Source organism: Mizuhopecten yessoensis, unplaced genomic scaffold (genome assembly GCF_002113885.1).
Source record: "Mizuhopecten yessoensis strain PY_sf001 unplaced genomic scaffold, ASM211388v2 scaffold10485, whole genome shotgun sequence".
Classification (NCBI taxonomy): Eukaryota; Metazoa; Mollusca; class Bivalvia; order Pectinida; family Pectinidae; genus Mizuhopecten; species Mizuhopecten yessoensis.
The window spans coordinates 105,986-131,645 of record NW_018408570.1 but is presented as its reverse complement, the minus strand read 5'-3'; the positions used below and the strand labels follow the sequence as shown (position 1 = coordinate 131,645).

The window sequence follows — 25,660 nt, the reverse complement described above, 5'->3', positions numbered from 1 at the left end:
TCAGATGATGAACACTTGGATTTCGGCAGGCGCGTAGCTGCCAATACGCTGGTATACAAGTTAATATACCGAATTCTCAAGCAGAAAAACATGAAAACAAAAACTAAAAAACTCTGCTTGATTGTACAACCAACCAATGCACTACCACACCCTACCAAGTACTGCCTCACTCTACCAATGTACTGCCACACCGTACCAATGTACTGCCACACCGTACCAATGCACTACCACAACCTACCAAAGTACTGCCACACCGTACCAATGTACTGCCACACCGTACCAATGTACTGCCACAACCTACCAATGTACTGCCACACCCTACCAATGTATTGCCACCCCCTACCAATGTACTGCCACACCGTACCAATGCACTACCACCCCCTCCCAAGTACTGCCACACCCTACCAAGTACTGCCACACCCTACCAGTGCACTGCCACACCCTACCAATGTACTGCCACACCGTACCAATGTACTGTCCACAACTTACCAATGTACTGCCACACCGTACCAATGTACTGCCACAACCTACCAATGTACTGCCACACCCTACCAATGTACTGCCACACCCTTCCAATGTACTGCCACACCCTATCAATGTACTGCCACACCCTACCAATGTACTGCCTCACCCTACCTATGTATTGCCACACCCTACCAATGTACTGCCACCCCCTACCAATGTACTGCCACACCCTACCAAGTACTGCCACACCCTACCAAGTACCGCCACACCCTACCAATGCACTGCCACACCCTACCAATGTACTGCCACACCCTTCCAATGTACTGCCACACCCTACCAATGTACTGCTTTACCCTACCTATGTATTGCCACACCCTACCAATGTACTGCCACACCCTAAAAATGTACTGCCACAACCTACCAATGTACTGCCACCCCCTACCAATGTACTGCCACACCCTTCCAATGTACTGCCACACCCTATCAATGTACTGCCACACCCTACCAATGTACTGCCCCAACCTACCAATGTACTGCCACACCCTACCAATGTACTGCCACACCCTTCCAATGTACTGCCACACCCTATCAATGTACTGCCACACCCTACCAACGTACTGCCACACCGTACCAATGTACTGCCACACCCTACCAATGTACTGCCACCCCCTACCAATGTACTGCCACACCCTTCCAATGTACTGCCACACCCTACCAATGTACTGCCACCCCCTACCAATGTACTGCCACACCCTTCCAATGTACTGCCACACCCTATCAATGTACTGCCACACCCTACCAACGTACTGCCACACCGTACCAATGTACTGCCACACCCTACCAATGTATTGCCACACCCTACCAATGTACTGCCACACCCTACCAATGTACTGCCATGGACCTAATCTTGAATGAATCAATTTCGAACAAGGGCTAGCTACGCTTCTGTTCGGGGTTCCGCAAGAGCAGGTGTTTGGGTCAAGCAGGTATTGCATCCTGTATTTTATAGTGTAGATCTTAGATATACAAGAATAGAGCAACTGGCAAAGCCTATTAGCGCCCTCTTTTTACAGTAATAAACAGTTACACTGTTCACGCATCATATTGTAGTAATGACAAATCATATGTATAATATATAAATAGCTTAAATTATATGTTAATATTATTTTGTTTATGACGATTGTTGCTATAGAAACTAGACCAACCTCAGCCGAATGTTACTGGTGGACAGCACATACTGAACGTACAATTCTGCGCTTGATGATTGATATATAAATAAGTGTGATCTAGTAAAAGCGTCTAGTATCTTTAATAGTTACTCAGTGCATGTTGATTGGATCGTCACAAAGGTTATCTAAATGTCGTGAGTTGAACATTACTATTGATAACTTAATTATAGAAACTGTACACTGTGCAAAACTCATTTGCGTTTTGTCGACTGTTGTCTGTCTTGGAAAGACCACATTGATTACATATCAAAGAAAATTTCGAAAAAGATTGGTGTTCTGAAAAGGTTACGACCTTTCATGTCTAATGATGTTCTCAGTAAAGTATATCAAAGTATAGTTTTCCCACATTTTATCTATTGTTCTGTAGTCTGGAGTGAGGCTAGTACATGTAACAAATAATATATTCATAAAATCTCCAAACCACAGAAGAGAGCAGCTAGAGATCTGTTAAATATAAGAGACATTTTTAACCCTTCCATTCTGCTTTTTAAAAAGTTAAAGTGGCTGCCAATAGAAGATTACTTTATTTTGAGGAAAACACATTTTACATGGGAATACTCCAAGTGTTTTAAGTAATATGTTTACCTATGTCAAGGACATCAGTTTTAGAAATACAAGGTCATCAGTTTCCAACAAGTTTTATATTCCCACTGCTAGAACTAATTATTTTGAACGTTCATTTGTGTACACATGTTCTGTTTTATTGAATGGATTGCATGTAAATATTCGTGTAGTGCTGCTGCTTCTACAGGATTTCTTCTCAGATTTTTAGTTTGGTACTTACTTTATGATATACGTTGTAACAATATACTTTTAAAACAAATATTGTATTTGTGTGTAATATACATGTATTTTAAACTGCAAATGCCTTTCATGTAGTTCATGTGTATTTTTCTGTGATATCTGTAAATATATTGAGGCAGGGCCATATTGTAAATTAAACATGTCTAAATATGTATCCCTGGATAAATAAAAGATATTGTTATTATAACGAACCTCTAAACATTCTCCTGAATACCTGTATTCATGTTGGCATACATGTATGATTATCTAACGGATGAGTGATCACAATCCTCTACAGGAGAATCACATGAGCAGGTAGGGGTATCAAATAGTGAGATTCAAATAGATCAGAATACAGGTTACTGGCATGGTTAAGTTGACATAAGGTAATATTTAATTTTCGATCACCCTGGTATATAAACATATAAGTACACTGAGAATCCATATCAGCGGAACGTAAAAATCTCTTTTTATAGCTCCCATGGATGTCATAGTGGGATACATGCAAGTTGGATGATTCCATAGAGACATTAGTTTCAGGAAAATACTGGCATTATATCAACAATCATATTGTGGCGAAAATAATAATTGTCAGTATTGTTGTTTATGTATGGTTGCATTAAATCACAGACATGAGCGGGGCTTTTATTATTGTTTATTTTATAAAAAGTAATATTGTGATGCAAATGGCTTCTTCTATTTAGTGAAATAAAACCAGATTCTTTCTATGAAATATCATTATTTTTTCCACGTCTAAACCAGAAATAATACGTGCTGCTTCAAGTTTGATTGACTCCAAGACATTGCATTCATTCTGCGTACAGTTTGCCCATACAATATTTGCTTAGTCTAAACTTGAACGCATGTGATATATATAGTTTCAAGAGATTTTCTATCAATTCTGCATTTCAACATTCTAAGTATAATAATTCTTGAAGACGCTTTTTCGTATATATATAGTTTATGTGGTTAGACTAATTAGTCCTGCTGTTGAAAAACAATTCTTAGTTTTTGTGATTAGAATAGAAATATTAATAATGCGTGATTCATCGAAATATTGGTTAGGATGCAGTGTCTCAGAGTCAACCCGCCTCGAGAAGAGCAGATATACAGTTTTATCTGGATTAAAAATAATTCCCTACTTTTTAGCCCAAATTGAGAATCTCCTTTGATCATCATTTAAAATATTAGCACATTCTTGCCTGTTTCCCTCAATAAGACCATATAAGGAGGTATCATCAGCAAATGGTTTGATGTTTGAGGCCAATTCATCACCAATATCATTAATATATGATAAAAACAAAAAAGGACCCAGGACTGAACCTTGAGGTAGCCCTGCCTGTAATGTTTTCCAATTGGATTTATACCCATCTATGACCACTCTCTGTTGCTTATCATGAAGATATGATGTGAACCATTCTAACATATTATTACATTTACCATATTTGTTTCAATTTATAGATTAAACCGTCATGCCAAACACTGGCAAAGACTTGGCTCATATCCCATAAAACCATTCTGGCATCTTTGCCTTTGTCTAAATGTTTTACAATTTCATCATATATCATAAGTAGTTGATACCGTGGAATCCTTAAGTAAAAAGCATGACTGATTCTTAGAAATAATGGTTTATCTTGAGAGGTATTTGAACATATACATGTACTTAAAAACAATCTTTTCAAGCACCTTGCTAAATGTTTCAAATAGAAAGCCGAGAAGTGTAGCTGTCGTCGTCCTCGATTACTCCACTGCCGTGTGCGGATAATACAAACTTCTACATGGTCAGCATACTTCATAACAAATGAAAAAGGATATCAACACAACTGGAAGCATGTCATTGCCTTCCTTACAAAGACACAGATTTGGGGATTCTTGGAGCAAATTATCTGGTCATGGAAATGCGATTGTAATATAATATTACTACCAGATTAGAAATACCGGATATAAATTCTTTTTTATCACCTCATTCCTATATAAGAACAGTACATGGTAGCAGCTAGTCTCGTCTTGGCTTCTGTAGGTACAGGTCACTTCAACTCATAATATTATAAAATAATATTGTTAACAAACGTAGCAGATAAAAAAAAAAGATATTTCGGAACAGAATATAGTAAAGGACATTTCTGAACAATATTATTCAACGGCTTTAGACAATTCAAACACGCACCATCTAATAATTGAGGTTCTCTATTTCTCTTCATTTTCATTACTTTTAAGAATCTGCGTTTATTTTATTCTTGTTTATAAAAAAGCGAGAAAAAATGTGAAAATATTTTTAAATTTCAGTAAAATTGATATTTTTTTCCAAACGAGAAATAGGTTTTATTTGTATTTATCGTATCAATGTTTTGATCTGACAAAAACATGAATACACTGATTAATCAAATAATACAAATCAATGAGGGGAAATTTCACCGAAGGGGGAGTGAAATTATTGTCAGAAAAACAACAGGAGTTATTCCCCTTACATTGCAGAACAGTTATTTTACCATCCATTTCAGTATTACATGACGGAAGACGCACAGTTCCATATATATACCAATATTTGACTAGAATTGAAACATAAGGCACACACCACTATGTTACTAAAACGGAAACATTAAACACACATGACATTTTTTTTCTATATATTAACTGAAACATTAAACACACACCACGCTTTTTCTTTAACTGAACCATTAAACACACACCACGCTTTTTCTATAACTGAGCCATTTAACACACACCACGCTTTTTCTATAACTGAACCATTTACCACACACCACGCTTTTTCTATAACTGAACCATTTAACACTCACCACGCTTTTTCTTTAACTGAACCATTAAACAAACCAGACTTTTTCTATAACTGAACCATTAAACACATACCACACTTTTTCTATAACTGAACCATTAAACACACACCAAACTTTTCTAAAACTGAAACAAAAGACATACATCATTACTTAACTATAACAAGAAACACAAATGTCATACCACTACTTAACTATAACAAGAAACACAAACCTCATACCACAACTTAACAAGAACAGGAAACACAAACCTCATACCACTATTTAACTATAACAGGAAACACAGACCTCATATCACTACTAAACCATAACAGGAAACACAAGCCTCATACCACTACTTAACTATGAACTATAACAGGAAACACAAACCTCATACCACTATTTAACTATAACAGGAAACACAAACCTCATACCACTACTTAACTATAACAAGAAAAAAACCCTCATACCACTACTGAACTATAACAGGAAACACAAACCTCATACCATTACCTAACTATAACAAGAAACACAAACATCATACCACTAATTAACTATAACAGGAAACACAAACCTCATATCAGTACTCAACTATAACAAAAAACACAAACGTCATACCACTTCTTAACCATAACAGGAAACACAAACCTCATACCACTACTTAACTATAACAGGAAACGCAAACCTCATACCACTACTTAACTATAACAGGAATCACAAACCTCATACCACTAATTAACTATAACAAGCAACACAAACATCATACCACTAATTAACTATAACAAGAAACACAAACGTCATACCACTTCTTAACCATAACAGGAAACACAAACCTAATACCAATATTTAACTATAACAGGAATCACAAACCTCATACCACTACTTAACTATAACAGGAAACGCAAACCTCATACCACTTCTTAACTATCACAGGAATCACAAACCTCATACCATTACTTAACTATTACAAGAAACACAAACGTCATACCACTTCTTAACCATAACTGAAAACACAAACCTAATACCAATATTTAACTATAACAAGAAACACAAATCACATACCACTACTTAACTATAACAGGAAACACAAACCTCATACCACTTTTTAGCTATAACAAGAAACACAAACCTCATACCACTATTTAATTATAACAGGAAACACAAACATCATACCACTTCTTAACCATGACAGGAAACACAAACCTAATACCAATATTTAACTATAACAGGAAACGCAAACCTCATACCATTACTTAACTTTAACAAGAAACACACCGTCATACCACTTCTTAACCATAACAGGAAACACAAACCTCATACCACCACTTAACTATAAAGGGAAACTTAAACCTCATGCCACTACTTAACTATCACAGAAATTGCAAACCTCATACCACTATTTAACTATAACAAGAAAAACAAATCACATACCACTACTTAACTTTAACAGGAAACATAAACCTCATACCACTACTTAACTATAACAGGAATCACAAACCTCATACCACTACTTAACTATAACAGGAAACACAAACCTCATAGCACTATTTAAATACCACTACTTAACTATGAACTATAACAGGAAACACACACCTCATACCACTACTTAACAGTTACATAAAGCTTGCCATACATAAATACTGTTGTATAACACGAAACACACCCCTCATACCACTATTTAACCTTTACATCAAACATGCCATACAATAATACTGCTGTATTACACGAAACACACACGTTGTATAACACGAAACACACACCTCATATCACTATGTAACGTTTACATTAAAAATGCCATACATTTATACTGCTGAATTACACGAAACACACACCTCATACCACTACTTAACGGTTACATAAAGCTTGCCATACATAAATACTGTTGTATAACACGAAACACACACCTCATACCCCTATTTAACGGTTACATAAAACATGCCATACTTTAATACTGCTGTATTACACGAAACACACCCCTCATACCACTATTTAACCTTTATATCAAACATGCCATACATTAATACTGTTGTATTACACGAAACACACACCTCATACCACTACTTAACAGTTACATAAAGCTTGCCATACATAAATACTGTTGTATAACACGAAACACACAGCTCATATCACTATTTAACGTTTAAATTAAAAATGCCATACATTTATACTTCTGTATTACACGAAACACACACCTCATACCACTATTTAACGTTTACATCAAACATGCCATACATTAAAACCGTTATATAACACGAAACACACACCTCATACCGCTATTTAACCTTTATATCAAACATGCCATACATTAATACTGTTGTATTACACGAAACACACACCTCATACCACTATTTAACGGTTACATGAAACATGCCATACATAAATACTGTTGTATAACACGAAACACAAACCTCATATCACTATTTAACGTTTACATTAAAAATGCCATACATTTATACTGCTGTATTACACGAAACACACACCTCATACCACTACTTAACGGTTACATAAAGCTTGCCATACATAAATACTGTTGTATAACACGAAACACACACCTCATACCACTATTTAACCTTTATATCAAACATGCCATACAATAATACTGCTGTATTACACGAAACACACACCTCATACCACTACTTAACTATAACAGGAATCAAAAACCTCATACCACTACTTAACTATGACAGGAATCACAAACCTCATACCACTAATTAACTTTAACAAGAAACGCAAACGTCATACCACTTCTTAACCATAACTGAAAACACAAGCCTAATACCAATATTTAACTATAACAGGAAACTTAAACCTCATACCACTACTTAACTATGACAGGAATCACAAACCTCATACCACTAATTAACTATAACAAGAAACACAAACCTAATACCAATATTTAATTATAACAGGAAACGCAAACCTCATACAACTACTTAACTATAACAGGAATCACAAACCTCATACCACTAATTAACTTTAACAAGAAACACAAACGTCATACCACTTCTTAACCATAACTGAAAACACAAACCTAATACCAATATTTAACTATAACAGGAAACTTAAACCTCATACCACTACTTAACTATAACAGGAAACGCAAACCTAATACCACTACTTAACTATAACAGGAATCAAAAACCTCATACCACTACTTAACTATAACAAGAAACACAAACATCATACCACTTCTTAACTATAACAGGAAACACAAACCTAATACCAATACTTAACTATAACAAGAAACACAAACCTCATAGCACTACTTAACGATTACAAGAACCACAAACGTCATTCCACTTCTTAACCATAACAGGAAACACAAACCTCTTACCACTACTTAACTATAACAAGAAACACTAATCACATACCACTACTTAACTATAACAGCAAACACAAACCTCATAGCACTATTTAACTATAACAAGAAACACAAACCTCATACCACTACTTAACTATAAGAGGAAACACAAACCTAATACAGCTGCTTAACTATAACAGAAAACAAAAACCTCATATCACTACTTAACTATAACAGGAAACACAAACCTCATAGCACTATTGATACTGCTGTATTACACGAAACACACACCTCATACCACTATTTAACGGTTAAATAAAACATGCCATACTTTAATACTGCTGTATTACACGAAACACACACCTCATACCACTATGAAAAGGTTACATAAAACATGCCATACATTAATACTGCTGTATTATACGAAACACACACCTCATACCACTATGAAAAGGTTACATAAAACATGCCATACATTAATACGGTTGAATTACACGAAACACACACCTCATGCCACTATGTAATGGTTACATCAAACATGCCATACATTAATACTGCTGTATTACCCGAAACACACACCTCATGCCACTATGTAAAGGTTACACAAAACATACCATTCATTAATACTGTTGTATAACACGAAAAACACACCTCATATCACTATTTAACGTTTACATCCAACATGCCATACATTAATACTGCTGTATTATACGAAACACACACCTCATACCACTACTTAACTATAAGAGGAAACACAAACCTAATACAACTACTTAACTATAACAGAAAACACAAACCTCATATCACTACCTAACTATAACAAGAAACACAAACCTCATACCATTACTTAACTATTACAAGAAACACAAACGTCATACCACTTCTTAACCATAACTGAAAACACAAACCTAATACCAATATTTAATTATAACAGGAAACGCAAACCTCATACAACTACTTAACTATAACAGGAATCACAAACCTCATACCACTAATTAACTATAACAAGAAACACAAACATCATACCACTAATTAACTATAACAAGAAACACAAACCTCATACCACTACTTAACTATAAGAGGAAACACAAACCTAATACAACTACTTAACTATAACAGAAAACACAAACCTCATATCACTACCTAACTATAACAAGAAACACAAACCTAATACCACTACTTAACTATAACAGGAATCAAAAACCTCATACCACTACTTAACTATAAGAGGAAACACAAACCTAATACAACTACTTAACTATAACAGAAAACACAAACCTCATATCACTACCTAACTATAACAAGAAACACAAACCTCATACCATTACTTAACTATAACAGGAAACAAACACCTCATACCACTACTTAACTATAACAAGAAACACAAATGTCATACCACTACTTAACTATAACAGGAATCAAAAACCTCATACCACTACTTAACTATAAGAGGAAACACAAACCTAATACAGATGCTTAACTATAATAGAAAACACAAACCTCATATCACTACCTAACTATAACAAGAAACACAAACCTCATACCACCATTAACTATAACAGGAAACATACACCTCATATCACTACTTAACTATAACAGGAAACGCAAACCTCATAGCTCTATTGATACTGCTGTATTTCACGAAACACACACCTCATACCACTGTTTAACGGTTACATGAAACATGCCATTCATTAATACTGTTGTATAACACGAAAAACACACCTCATATCACTATTTAACGGTTACATAAAACATACCATACATTAATACTTCTGTATTACACGAAACACACACCTCATGCCACTATGTAAAGGTTACACAAAACATACCATACATTAATACTGTTGTATAACACGAAACACACACCTCATACCACTATTTAACGGTTACATAAAACATGCCATACATTAATACTGCTGTATTACACGAAACACACCCCTAATACCACTATTTAACGTTTACATCAAACATACCATACATTAATACTGCTGTATTACACGAAACACACACCTCATACCACTATTTAACCTTTAAATCAAACATGCCATACATTAATACTGCTGTATTACGCGAAACACACACCTCATACCACTATTTAACGTTTACATCAAACATGCCATACATTAATACTGTTGTATTACACGAAACACACACCTCATACCACTATTTAACCTTTACATCAAACATGCCATACATTAATACTGCTGTATTACACGAAACACACACCTCATACCACTATTTAACGTTTACATCAAACATGCCGTTCATTAATGCTGTTGTATTACACGAAACACACACCTCATACCAGATGAGATTTCCATTGATCACTCGTATGTTTGGAATTGACTAAAAAAATATAAATAATCATGCCGACATCGCACGTCCAATAAGACAAAGACGTTCAAAGTTGATATTAATACAATGCATTGTAAGTTTCCCCGATCAATCATGTATGTAACCAGTGGGGCGGGAGAAATTAGCATCAATATATTTAGAATTCACTTGAATGAAAATCATTTCCATTGGCCGCTTAACTATCGTGTGCCGAAGGTGGAAAATCTCGCAGTATGCTAAATTGATTTTTGTTATGAATGCTTCGTCAATGGAATGCTACTTCCTGAACAGGAAGCTTTGAACGACACAATACACTTAACTTTGAACGTAGCATGACGAAATATCCATCAGATGTTGTTGATAAACTATTCAGGCACCGAGGGGTCAATGAAGAGAGAGTCGGTATGCTATAATTAACGAATCACTGTATTTTGAGTAGAGTGATAGACGTGGATTGTTCCATGCAGATTATGGGATAAAGGGGGAATAATGTACGAAATATATTCAAGTAAAATTGTATTTGACCTAACCTATGTGTATAACATTATGGTGGTCTGATAATGTTGCAATATGTAAGCATTAATTTCAGTATCCTACACGTTCCTGTTTGATATTTGCCTAGATCAGCAAATACATGTATACATGTACCTGTTGTGTCATCGATAAGGCTGGCATATTGCCGCCATATGGTTATCATGTCCTAAATATGATTGATATTTCCTAAGTATTGCTATTATGTCCAAAGTATTAGTGTCATGTCCTGGCCATGATTAACATGACCTAGGTACTACTGTTATACTTGGCCGTTCTGAAGTTGCCAGGTTGCCGTCATATCCGAAGTCTCGTTTTCATTATTAGGTATGGTTTTCATATAATTCAGACAAGCTGTCATGTCCGACGTCTGGCTATAAAAATGTCACTTTTTCTCAAAAATTAAAGTAAATAAAGATATGAATTATGAAAAATATAAATATTTATTATTTGTTGTCTTCGGAATCAAAGCCTGTAGAGTTGTAAATAATGCTTTTAGGATAGCTATTAAAAAGGAGTAGGAATGATGGCTAACAAGTCTTTGAACATCGTGCTTCTGCTATTTAATTTGATATAGCATTCAAATACACATCAGTCATGACGATTAAAACCGTCTCGATCGGACGCCGTTTGCGCGTTCAACTTCCGTTGAATGAAATTTCGTAATAACTGCCCGCCATAGAGGTAAACGCCAGTTGTAATCGTTTAAGTTCAAAGCAAAACATGACAATGATATTAGGAACGTAAACAGGAAGAATTATGTAGTCATACGTATGATGTGGTCTGGTGGTTGACTGAAAAGGGAAGTAAAACCGTCACAGTATATACCAATCGAGCTCAAATCTGATAGTGACGGGATGAGCACGTCATTGATAGCATCGGTAATGGAACGTTAACAGGTAGAGGTATTGACATAGTTTAGCACTAACACATTAGCTGATGAAACAAAAAACACACATCTCTCGCAGATTCTAGTTTTTAAAAATCGTTAATTGGAATTAAACGGTATGTTGTATTATCTAACGACTTTTTGTAGGATAATGTACACATGAACGTTATTTTTAAGAACTTAAGGCTATGTATATGGGTATTCTTATTTTTGTTAAAGTAAGCCTGGCTTTTCCATACGAAATACATTTACTGGTCTTTTTAAACTTCAGGGTCCTCCTGCTTTCTTATCGTAGACACATTGAAAGTGATTATATAATAAGTGCTATAACTTTCGTGACCTTAAATCCGAAATCGGAAAAAGTTACATTTTTTTTTATAAATAGAAATAAAATAAGAGATTGCAAACAAACATTTTAATCCTCCGTATTACATGGCAATATAATAGAATACATAAAGTTTATTAAAAAGAAGTTAATAAAACTGAAAAAGCAAAAAGATTGCAAACACACCTTTAAAACTCAGCAATACAGTGATATCAATACATCGTTAATACACCAGCTAACTGGCGTTTATCTCTAAGGCGGGCAGTTATTACGAAATTTCAATCAACGGAAGTTGAACGCGCAAACGGCGTCCGATCGAGATGGTTTAAATCGTCATGACTGATGTGTTTTTGAATGCTATATCAAGTTGAAAAGCAGAAACACGTTGTTCAAAGACTTGTTAGCCATCATTCCTACTCCTATTTAATACCTATCCTAAAACAGATAATAACAGAAACTAAGGACACATGCATAATGATACTTTGTTAAAATGTATGATAATTAACAGAAAACCGTTAAATTTCTTATTTGTTACAATTTCTAAATAAACTCGGCAAAAATGTTGCTACATCAGGAAAGTGCGGGTCGTGTAACGTAATATTTGAACGTAATGCTTTAATGACGTCACGCTTGGCAACAAAGCAGTGCGCCATTTTGAAAGGCTTGCTTATATTATTATGACGTTTGCTGCCATTATCTGGAACGAATTCTTAACAAAATTGATATCGACTGTGTAGTTATTTAGATACCATAATGTATGTTGCAAAAGTGCACCAACGCAACCAGTTATTCTTCCGTCGCTTCATCTAAAATTAAAGCTAAACATCTCCGCAGTTGTTAGAAAATACCGGTCTGATTGGATATTAACAAAAGTGGTTCCTCCACCTATTTCGTATATCTTGTGAAGATTTAAAATTTTACAAAATACACATTTCCTGATATTTCACTGGTAAAATATAATTAATACGGATATCAAAGGAATTTGCGATTATTTTTTGTAGAAAGAATGCAACCTCAATTTCCAATGCTGTGAACCCCAGTGGAAATCAAACTCAGGGTTTTCTGGGTTATCCTGGTTCTAAGGACAACTGTAACCATTTATTTCTTATCAGGATTACCAGAGGCAAATATTTTTTATCAATAAGCGATACTATTATAAAGCAAAATTTGATACTTTATCAAATATGTTATAGGACTTTATTGTTTTACCCCTGCAATCTTACTGTACTGATTTCTCTTTTATGCACACATGTCTTATTATAACGATTATTATATATTGTGATAGATATGTTATTATAACTCGTTGTACCTTTTTACCAAATAAAATTGAATTGAAGCAATACCCTTAATGGAGACGCTCACTTGATGTTTCTAGTGTGATATATTTTTCTGATTGAAGATAATTAATACATACATATATATACACGAGACCATTCTGCAGTATAACATACATGTAAACGATCGTTCAAACACAAAGACCAACTTTTAAATGAGAGATTGAAATTCACTCCATGTAAGCTCCCCCACCAGGTCACTAATACGTCGACAGAATAATCCGGTCTAAGGGATTATCGCTAAAGTATTTACTCTTTTAATCCTTTGGTTGTGAAATAAACTTACAATATGTAAAAACACGTATTAAAATACGGGATTTTGGAACAATGGATGTTTTGAATTTACATTCAACTATTCGTTTTAAAATGAATTGTCACTCTACAGAACAATGTTAGAGACCTTAATTCCATTGTGGTATATGTGACTTGAGCTAAGAATTACTCCACCAAACGTCGACGTCAGAACACAACATTATGTTTGTGAATAAATAGATAAGATTTGTCGTGAAGATGAAAAAATGAGCCTCGATTATTAGTGACACGTTATTATCGGGTGCGAAAATATTTCACGACAATGAAAGACGCAGTGGACGAGAAAAAGAAACGGACACCAAAACGGAAAGAAAAACGTAAGTAGACAATAGTCTAAACTGGTTGCTATTTGTAAAAGAAGCATCAAATAAGTACATTGACCAAACGTTGTATTTTATCCAATAAACACTTTAAAATCTTACCTCTAGCTATACCAACCTCTTAATCATACTTTCATTAAGTAAAATGGTATATTTGACTTGATTTACAAAGCAATGTTGTAAATCGTGAAAAACAAAATGGCTGACCTTAACAACAACAGAGTGGTTTAGCCATTTCTGAATTGGTTATCGTATAATCTTGATTGTGATTTCAAACGTTGTTTTTCTTTTTGTGATACCAATGAATTTAAAATAACATTGATGAAAATATCGTAAAATGCCTGATACAGCAAAATGTTTGATCGTTGGTTATCATACGGAAGTAAGGACGAAACTGTTGTGATTGTTACGACACTATGTTGTTTCAAGTATGAACCATTTCAGGATTTCTGTATGATAATGATGAAAATTGTCTGTTTAATTATGATTATGAAAACAATTCATGATAATAGCATTAGCATTATCGCGACTTTAGAAAAGGTTTTGCGTGATAATGATAAGGCTGTAATATCTGATAACGTTGTAACAAGTGATTGAAAACTGATCACAGGTGCGATATATTAACTATAAAATAAAACATAGTATGACATAATTGTTAGTGTGAATGTACAAATTTAGTGTAGATTCTTGTAAATAACGATTCTTTCAATGATAACGGCGATCAATTGTCGTAATCCTATGATATCGATGAGATTGTAACATTATAATTACGAAACAACTAGGGACCCTGCGGTCCTGTGGGATCACTGATTTTAAGGTCAATGTGGGCCAATATATAGTCCCATTCCCCTTGATAATTTCTGCAGATTTGTCCAAAACCAAAGCAAAATCAGTTTCTTTTCCGTAAACCATACTTTTTGTGGTTGATATTTCCCCAAATCAACAGGCACAGGCCCTTATGTAAACAAAATCACCCGTGATTATCAACAAACAGTTAAATAAATGCAGGATTATCGTTACATACCAAAGAAACATAATTTGGGATTATCGATAACATTATGGAACTAATTACATGTTATTATATGTTACCCTTTGTAATCCGTAATTCTTACAAAGGAGAAAGTACTTAACCAACATTGTTACATCGCTACAATAAAGCAAGGATTTATCCAGGTAGTTTAAAAACAAACTTACGTTGTAAGATAATGTTCATTTTATGAGTTTATCAACCAGGCAAGGGTTCAATGACATGCTAAAAATCCTTAAATTACAATTACATACCTCTCCAACTAGTTCAAAAATCACCCTCGGGACCACTGTCAACCCAACTGTACCTTGGTATTCACCAATTACCCTCGGCATCACTGTTAACCCACTGTACCTTGGTGTTCACCTATCACCCTCTGGAGCATTGTTTACCCCACTGTACCTTGGTATTCACCAATCACCCTCGGGACCACTGTTAACCCACTGTACCTTGGGGTTCACCAATCACCCTACGGACAACTGGTAACCCCACTATACCTTGCTATTCACCCAATCCCCCTCGAGACCACTGTTAACGCCACTGTACCTTGGTGTTCACCAATCACCCTACGGACAACTGTTAACCCCACTATACCTTGCTATTCACCCAATCACCCTCGAGACCACTGTTAACGCCACTGTACCTTGGTGTTCACCAATCACCCTCGGGACAACTGTTAACCCCACTATACCTTGGTATTCACCAATCACCCTCGGGACCACTGTTAACGCCACCGTACCTTGGTGTTCACCAATCATTCCCGGGACCACTGTTAACCCCACTGTATCTTGGTATTCACCAACCACCCTCGGGACCACTGTTAACCCCACTGTACCTTGGTGTTCACCAATCACCCTCGGGACAACTGTTAACCCCACTATACCTTGGTATTCACCAATCACCCTCGGGACCACTGTTAACCCCACTGTACCTTGGTGCAGGTACAAAGTACGGAACTTTAGTCAAATCATCTACGTACTTAAACTTGGAAATCAATTGACAGTGTGTCCTCGTTTTGGTAAATAGCCAAATAATTCATTATCTAAACATTGATTTTATCATATTTAGATAGTGCCAAATCTGTCTGTATTGATGGTTGATCCGTTATATTTTGGTACGAACTAATTGTATGTTTAGCTGCCATTGTTGATGCACGTGTGTGTATAATGGAGTTTACCTGTATCAGAAAGGTAAAATTGATACAAGTTGTGTTTTCTTATGGCTAGTCTCCTGATCTCATTTGAAGCAAACCAGTTTATACTTAACCACATACTGTAGTATAACAACACAGCCGTAGTGATGGACAGATTTCCTTTATATTACCAAATGTGATGAAGAATTTGGAAGAGTTTTTACATGGGGTTTTACGCTGAACGCTTCCATCCAGGACATTAATAATGCTTGATTTAACATGAAACAAAATCTGATTCATAGTATTTTAAAATAAATATATGAACCATTCTTAGTTCACTAAAAACTACATAAAAAGAGGCATATAGTAACAAATGGTTTAGCCACAAATATTGGAAAACATCTTTATCAATTATAGAATATCTGGTATTACAGGCTAGACTGTAGTGAGGGTATAGCAGAAAAGGCAGGAATTCCTGGCTGTAGTGAAGGGTATTACAGCAATGTTTCCTGAGGTTTATAACCATATTATTGTCTGGCTGGTAAAGTAGCATTTAAAGTTGGAAGAAGAGCATAAAAACACTGAACGTTGTTCAATAGTTAAAACACATCATATTTTCATTTTTGGAACAGGAAGACGACCTAGTGCTGCCATAAGTATTGCAGCATCGGATCAGAACTATGACTCCCCATACCAAGATTCATCGTACAAAGTCCCGAACACGGAGCGCACCAAGCGTAGCAATAGCAAGCTCAACCTACAGTCGCCGTCTATCATTAAAGAAAATGGTGTTTTTGTGGACACTCTCTTCCCTTCAGAGCATCTAGTGGCCATGAGTATTGTTGAGAATGAACACAATGAAGCGGACCAGCTAGATTCTATAGCCGAGGATCCTCCGTTAGATTTAGCCACACCGAACGAAATACCCCGTTCCTACGACCCGTCAGACAGAAACCAGATACTCGTCAAGGATCCAGATACTAAGGAACTCGTCACCACAAGTAAGAAGATATTAATTGGTTTAAGCAATTGGCGTGGCCACCGCAAATCTTACTATTTAAAACCTAATGATTGCTACTATTGTGATCAATACATTGAACGTAAATATGTGTTCACTCTTGCCATTAATGTATTAGAGCGTATTCTTGTGTAAATCTGATGTCGTTGTTTCTTAATGTATATTCAGAGGATATTGAGTTTGAGAGAATTGATTATGATTCATCATACTTTTTTTTTGTGAGTTTATCGCACAATATAAGAGTAATCTATCCCTGTTAATCCAATACATCAACCTTTGAATTTGTGATTACTTGGTAAGTTTATGAAAGTGCATATGGTAGGATAATACAACGGAGATGATGAAGTGGGGTTTAGTCATGAAGTCATATCGCTTTTGAGCTTTTCCTTTTTCATTAATACACGGATATTTGTATCGATCCTAAAGCTATGCGACCCTAATTGAACATTAGTTTACTCTTTATTTGCATTTTACTCTCCAATCATAGTAAACATCAGCCTATTTCGTTTAAAACTTGACATGCATGTTGTGCTGACTTGTTTGATTGGTTTTTACAGAAACAAATACCATTTGGATTTCATATATTCACCGAAATAAAACCCTGTAACATTAGAGTATCAGGTAACACATTTATTTCGAAGTATAATGGAGGTGAACTTGGATAACAATTAGCCATTCTATGCAATCCCACAATTGCATAGTGCCATGCTATTATAGATGAACAATTTTTATATAGCTGAGGTATTGCTTTAAAGTTAAACAACCGTTACTCTTTATGTATTTCATACACGATTTATTCAATATGTTTTATGCAAACATATTATTTGGATTGTTTATTTCCTGTAATATTTTTAAAATTCAATATTTTTCTAATCAAAAAAGGTGGGGAGTATCTTTTTCTCGTCAGTGTAAATATCTCGGTCCATTTCCATCATGTACATTTTTTTTCGTAGAGTGCATTGCGGGACGAGAGGACTCTGTATTTGTCGGTCCCGCGGGAGCTGAGCCCAAACCAACAGATCCCTATGTCCTCTCCCGATGCCTAATCCAGAAGCGGTTCGGGGCTGGCGTTCTGCTCCTCCGACCCATGGAAATGAAACCCACACAACTCGTCACAAGGGGAGACTTGGTAAATGCTGTTTGAGATCTGATACTAGAGACGCTCACAGACACATTGCTTGTTTAATATTTGGTGTCCAACGTTCAGTGATAAAAGTAATAATATATACATGTTTATTTACGCTGACAAGCAATAACCTTTTTTCAATTTCTGCGATATACCATGTTTTACCTAGAGCTACCAAACCAAATAACACTAAAAATCACTTAACGAAGTAACAATTTGTTGTAATAATATATATCTTTTAACCAAGTGACTAGGTGACGATACTTGACCCTTATTCTTCCAACTTTTTACAGATCTTCCAGCTTTGGTATGGCCGGGTGTCGTTGACCATTCACGAAACAACCTCCGTCATAGTATCCGGAGATTTCTTTTTCGTCCCCAGAGGTGAAGTTGTTCGTACCGTTGGCTCATGTATTAATTATCATTCATTCACCGATTCACCTACAAGGTTGGGACAATATCATCTCCAAAAGAGATCAGCAACATTAAACGTTTTCAACAAAAAGTGAAATGCACATTTTTTAATAATGTATAGTGGTATGTTACCCAGTTGCTTACAGACGTATGCGTAACATCTTGGATAACATTTTAGAAAGCACCTGTCATACTATTAGAAATACCAAGAATTTGCATTATATATCTTCGTTTATATCAACAGAGAGAAATTTATCTGATCTCTCAATGAGGTCTCTATGAGGTATGAGGAAAACTGTTCTTACAATGTTGCTGGAAAAGGGTCATACATGTGTTCTATGGTACAATTTCAGTCAGCAAAAAAGTCTATTAGAAACCATTCGGGAATTTCCGTAAAGTTTCTTCGGTAACTCTACGATAAGATTGGTCCCCTGATTTCTAACAGTATGACGGAAGGATTCGAACACATTCGTTTGCGTTCACAACAAAATATTTTGACGGCAGGTTTATATTTATAGATGTGTGATATAAATGTTTTACTGAATTATTGTTCTGTCTTTGATAAGAAGAAGGTGATGTGCAAACAATGTATTAAGAAAGACGTATTGTTGGTATACATGTAAGATGATTATAACAGAGATATTGTTATGACTCAAGAAAATTATAAAATATATATAAATAACTAAATTATCGATAATGCAATGTTGGGTAACTTTGGTAGAATTTATCCTCAAGGGAGATAATTATTACGCAAATAACAGTCATAATCTATTAGATAGCATATAACCCTTAAAGGTGAAATTATGTTCATAGCAATATGCAGGCGTTCACAAATTAGTATTGTATATTAGTATGTACTTTCCTTTCTGAAAACACTTAAACCTCTTTTTTATTTGCAAATGATTAACAACATATCATTACTTTTTGGATATTACAGGTAATACATACAGCGTCAAGAATCTTAGAAACGAAGAAGCTAAGTTTAGCTACACAGTGGTCAAAGAGGTGCCTCCCGAAAAGGAGGCGGCGGACAAGGAGATCATGGAACGAAAAGACAGGGAAAGCAAACTAGGTCAACTGAGTGCTAGAGAAGGCACCTTCGTCACCGAAATAGCCAAGCCTCAGGACGAATCTCTACAACGGCCGAACATTGAAGATACGCCTAAGGATAACGTTATTGAAAATACACCACGCCCAAAGAGTATCGTTCCAGATAAAGACAACGAACATGAGCATACAACCAATAAGGGTGACGATGACGACTCGGCAGAGAAAACAAAAGAAGAGCCAATTCTAACTCCTCAACTTTCAATTGAACCAACAGAATGGAAACCTGTGGTGGTGTAGTACGAACTTAGGTTGATGGATTGTCGAAGGAACATTGAGCTAAACATGTTGTTGGCTTTTCATGACTTTTACTGTGTTAGTACATTGCTTGATTTCGACGCCGCAAGTAGTCTATATTTATTGAAATATTTGTTAATAAAAAACACAAGGGACTAACGTCGTATCGTAAAGGGGTTGGACATTCAAATACATGCTATAATTTAACAACAACATAAATCTATTATGTATGATATTATTCCTCCAAACGGCGCAAATGATTTCGACTTGGCTTATATTAACAAACATCAACATGTTCAGGCCTAGAACTGATAAAATTGTGGTTTCTGATTTACACACTGTAATTTGTTACAGTCAACGTTAATATCAATTTGTGTGTTCTCCTCTTGTTTTGTTTCATGACAGGTAGCTGAAAGTATTACATAGCAAACGAAAAACTAGCTCAATTCATAGCATTGCTGAGTGTGTAACTAAATTTGTTACGTTGCATACAGGCTAGTTTCATTTGCTTCATGTTAGACAAACAAACTAAATTCATAATATTACAGAAAGGGCAATTTATTTTGTTTCATAAAAGGTAAAATAGAAGAATATTTCCTACCTTATACGTGTTTACGTATTACATGATAACTACATGAACCAACTTCACCATAATCTATTTCTTATAATTTGTTTGTAAATAAATGCATTTGAAATCACTTATCAGTTGATTTTGAAAACAATGGCGGGTGAAATATACTTATTTATCGACATATTTTACATACCCTACAATGTGAGTAAACATTTTCTGCAAAAGTGATTAAATACATCCTCATAATGGATTTAATCTCTACAACAGTGCAGATTATACCCTCTACGATCCTGAATATTATATCCTCAAAATAATTAATATTATATTCTTTTTAAAAGTGTGCAAAATATTCTCTACAAAAATAAATATTATGTCCTCCACAATAATGAATATTGTTATAATATTCTTTATAGTAGTGAACACAATATTCTCAACAATATATACTTTCTACACAAATAATGTAGGTATTAAACGTTTCGCAACGTTTTAAGACCGACTGGTCCTTTGTCAAGCTAGGACGGATAGCTTATTGAAAATATTAAACATTTCATCTTCAACAACAAAAAAAGATTATCATAATTATATATTCTGTTATGCTGAACATACATTGTAATAGCTCCAACATTTTTTACATTATATCCTGCACATCAATGAATGCTATAACTACATTCTTCATTATAGTGAACATAATATTCTGAACAGTTTTGATATTATATCATTAACAATAATGAATGTCATACTTATTTTCTCTATAATATTTAAACATTATGTTCTCCGCAATAATAGAAATAATTCTCTATAATAGTAAACAATATATCTCAATCGATATGATATCTTACGAAATAAGAATGTATCTCGTGCACAGAGGTGACTGCACCTTTAAAGATTAAACACCCTCTTTAACAGTGAATACCATATTCTCTACGACTTACATTTTGTGTACAAGGTAACTCAGAACTTGGAAATAGTGAATCATTTCCAATTTTGTCGTATTGTAGAAATAATTCAAATTATTATCAAGTTTTAAATCTTATGTGAAGTTTAAAAGATAGCTCCTGTATAATTGATTTGAAATCCATTTGTTACATGTAAAATAAAGATCTAAGTCTTCATTTCCACCTCACGCTGTATTTTAGATACAAAATCAGTAAGGCTTGTGGTTATAGTAAAGCTGAGAAGTGAGTGTCTCTTTAGATCATATAAAAAGCTTCACAACAGTATAAAGAATTTATAATGAGATAAAATGATAAATATTCTTTATATTCATCATGATGATTTAACTACCAAGAATAACATCAACGATAATAGTTTGATATAATGTTGTTTGAACCATTGGGGCAGCTGTGGCCATGTGGTTAAGGTTGACATTCTCCGACCACTAGCCCTCCGCCACTGGGTCGGGGGTTTGAGACCTACGTGGGGCAGTCGCCAGGAACTCGCCGTAGGTCGGTGTTTTTTCTCCGGGAACTCCGGCTTTCCACCACCACCAAATCCTGACACGTCTTAAAATGACCATAGCTGTTAATAGGACGTAAAACACAACCAATTGAACCATTCACGAAGTAAAAGTACTTATTTGATATCAGACCACTAGAGGGGATTTTACACAATGCAAATATATTAGATATATGAACTAATTTGGAGTGGAAAAGTGTCTACAAAACCCCCCTACAATTTAGATATTTTTCATACGAGGCCCAACCCTGTTTTCGTTACACCTCTAATTGTTGACCAGTTAATAGGCAGTACGCCGTTAGCATTAGCGCCGTCCGTACACCCAGTGTTATACCACCAGCCAGCCTGCTCAGATGTCGCACAGCCTGTATGACCCCGGTCATACGTACTAAATGGCTGGTTGAGTGAGTCCTTCGTGCTGTCAGCAGGCGACATTCCCCAATCGAGGTATACAGGCGTATAACTAATCGAAAAGGAGTTAGCTTCCGTATCTACCTTGAAGTCCGGATACATGTCAAAACGCCAGGAGTTTGTTTCGTCATATAAACGAACGCCTAAGTAATAGGATTTCTGTTCAGTGATAAGATGTATGTACTTGTTTCCTAGCCAAAAATCTCCATCTATATTTCCAAAACCATCCATGTAGGATTGCCAGTCCCTTTCGAAGCTGATATTTCCATAGCGACGATACTGGATGTATGTGACACTGTTGTCAAAGTTACACAGAACCTGGAATGCTGCTGGCGAGTTCAAAGGCTGTATAAAGGTTATAACTGCTGTACCAGTAAGTCCATCGGCTACTCCTTCCGAACAGTCTGCAAAACAGGGTACAATATGTGTATACATATTTCAATGATTTTTTCAATAATCTATATATATCGTGCACCAAAGACACCTGCTTGCACAACAGATGAACTCCTTTGCATAAATAACAGTCTCTAAAGCAACATATTTATAACATTACCAGTTTGAACCAGATATGCTTCGAGAAACTCACTCACGTTTATTTGCGCAACAAAACATCAATATAAGAAAACATATCAAAACATAAAAAATCAGCAACTCTCCAGTCGCCGCACTCAAAAAACCATAAACTATGACGTCACATAATAGTTCGCTATAGCGACGTCCGCCATATACGTACCCGCCATAGCGATATCACAGCAATAGAAATTCATTAATTATAGTCTTAAGGCAAAGAGTACTATTTGTTTAGGATTTAGAACTACTTTTAACACTATTATTTACACAAAAAAACACCAAAAAAAACCTCTCCCTGGATAGGGCGAACTCGGGACCATATATATATATATATTACCTGATCATATAAATCTTACTTACATATGTAAATTTATCTATGGATATTAACTGAATATGTACACCTTATCTGCCACGTTGTAATTATGTATGCTACCTGATGATAACTATATATATATCTATGTATACATAAAACAAAACACTAAGACTAGTATAATCGGTTACATGTGGCGCTTAACATGTGATACGGGAAGAAGACTTAGAAACTATTTATCGCTATATCTATGTATATTACCTGTCACTATATATCTATGTCTATTACCTTGATATATCTATGTGTTAATATCTCTTACCTTTGTAGCAAGTCTGACAGTACGTGCCGTTACAGCCTATTGGACATATACAAGTAGCACCATTCCATGTTCCCGAGTTCTGACAAGGATTCACCTGAAAGTAGGCCCGAATTTGAAACATTAAATAAGCATTTTTATATTAGATTTACAATTCATACCGATTAAGCATGCAAGTAAAAGAAAGTCATGTAACGCAAGAGTGAGGAATTCATTTGAAAATTGACAACTTATAATTGAATATAATTGACTGCTTAAAACGCACTTTCTTTGTCTAAAAGTGAGTTTAAAAAAGTTTCAAATTAACTCACGTATATGTAAATATGTCAACTGATTATCATATCATACACGAATAACACCCCTCAAATAATGCTGGGGATCTGATACATACACATAATCTAATCTATCATTAACTTAATTATTAAGAAATCAATTATTTAGAACGTGTTTTGATGTTGTTTGTGTAAGAAGTCTAGGGATGGATCAGTATAGCACCCATAGCTTCAATGTCACGGTCTTCTATCAATGAAATAAGGGATTCCGAACAAGTATTTGTATATTGTTATGATCCTAAGGCAATATCTAATAACGGTTCGGTAAAATGAAGTAGCTATTAGCTGTGGTGTGTGTAAAAACATTTCGGTATAATGAAGTAGCTATTAGCTGTGGTGGGTGTAATAACAGTTCGGTAAAATGATGTAGCTATTAGCTGTGGTGTGTATAATAACGGTTCGGTATAATGAAGTAGGGTGTGTATAATAACGGTTCGGAATAATGAACTAGCTATTAGCTGTGGTGTGTTTAATAACGGTTCGGTATAATGAACTAGCTATTAGCTGTGGTGTGTGTAAAAACATTTCGGTATAATGAAGTAGCTATTATCTGTGGTGTGTGTAATAACGGTTCGGTATAATGAACTAGCTATTATCTGTGGTGTGTGTAATAGCGGTTCGGTAAAATGAAGTAGCTATTAGCTGTGTTCCGTGTAATAACGGTTCAGTATAATGAACTAGCTATTAGCTGTGGTGCGTGTAATAACGTTTCGGTATAATGAACTAGCTATTATCTGTGGTGTGTGTAATAACGGTTCGGTAAAATGAAGTAGCTATTAGCTGTGGTGTGTGTAATAACAGTTCGGTAAAATGATGTAGCTATTAGCTGTGGTGTGTATAATAGCGTTTCGGTATAATGAACTAGCTATTAGCTGTGGTGTGTGTAATAACGGTTCGGTATAATGAACTACAAATGTAACTATTAGCTGTGATGTGTGTAATAACGGTTCGGTATAATGAAGTAGCTATTAGCTGTGGTGTGTGTAATAACAGTTCGGTATAATGAAGTAGCTATTAGCTGTGGTGTGTGTAATAAC

General features: G+C 35.3%; 2 protein-coding genes across 2 annotated transcripts in view; one reads left to right on the top strand and one right to left on the bottom strand.

Annotated features, from left to right (window-relative positions):
• The first annotated feature begins 14,358 nt into the window (after positions 1 to 14,358).
• On the top strand, positions 14,359 to 22,310 carry LOC110460835. The gene is made up of 5 exons (XM_021514011.1): positions 14,359 to 14,594; positions 17,389 to 17,757; positions 18,728 to 18,903; positions 19,194 to 19,284; positions 20,252 to 22,310. The coding sequence occupies exons 1-5, from the start codon at positions 14,540 to 14,542 to the stop codon at positions 20,659 to 20,661; spliced, it is 1,101 nt and encodes a 366-aa protein (XP_021369686.1). The 5' UTR covers positions 14,359 to 14,539; the 3' UTR covers positions 20,662 to 22,310.
• A 212-nt stretch (positions 22,311 to 22,522) lies between these two features.
• The window catches only part of LOC110460826 (fibrinogen-like protein A), a 20,191-nt gene continuing 17,053 nt past the window's right edge, over positions 22,523 to 25,660 (bottom strand). The window contains exons 2-3 of the mRNA XM_021513999.1: positions 24,295 to 24,388; positions 22,523 to 23,499 (exon numbers count right to left, since the gene is read on the bottom strand). Of these exons, the coding sequence (XP_021369674.1) occupies positions 22,916 to 23,499; positions 24,295 to 24,388 (678 nt within the window). The 3' untranslated portion in view covers positions 22,523 to 22,915. The remainder of the gene's footprint in view (positions 23,500 to 24,294; positions 24,389 to 25,660) is intronic.

Bases quoted from the DNA above. Each gene is read 5' to 3' on its own strand.
- LOC110460835 (XM_021514011.1), top strand. From the start codon at position 14,540: ATGAAAGACGCAGTGGACGAGAAAAAGAAACGGACACCAAAACGGAAA. The intron at 18,904-19,193 runs GTAAATGCTGTT...AACTTTTTACAG, and splicing joins TCGTCACAAGGGGAGACTTG to ATCTTCCAGCTTTGGTATGG. The intron at 19,285-20,251 runs GTGAAGTTGTTC...TGGATATTACAG, and splicing joins TTTCTTTTTCGTCCCCAGAG to GTAATACATACAGCGTCAAG.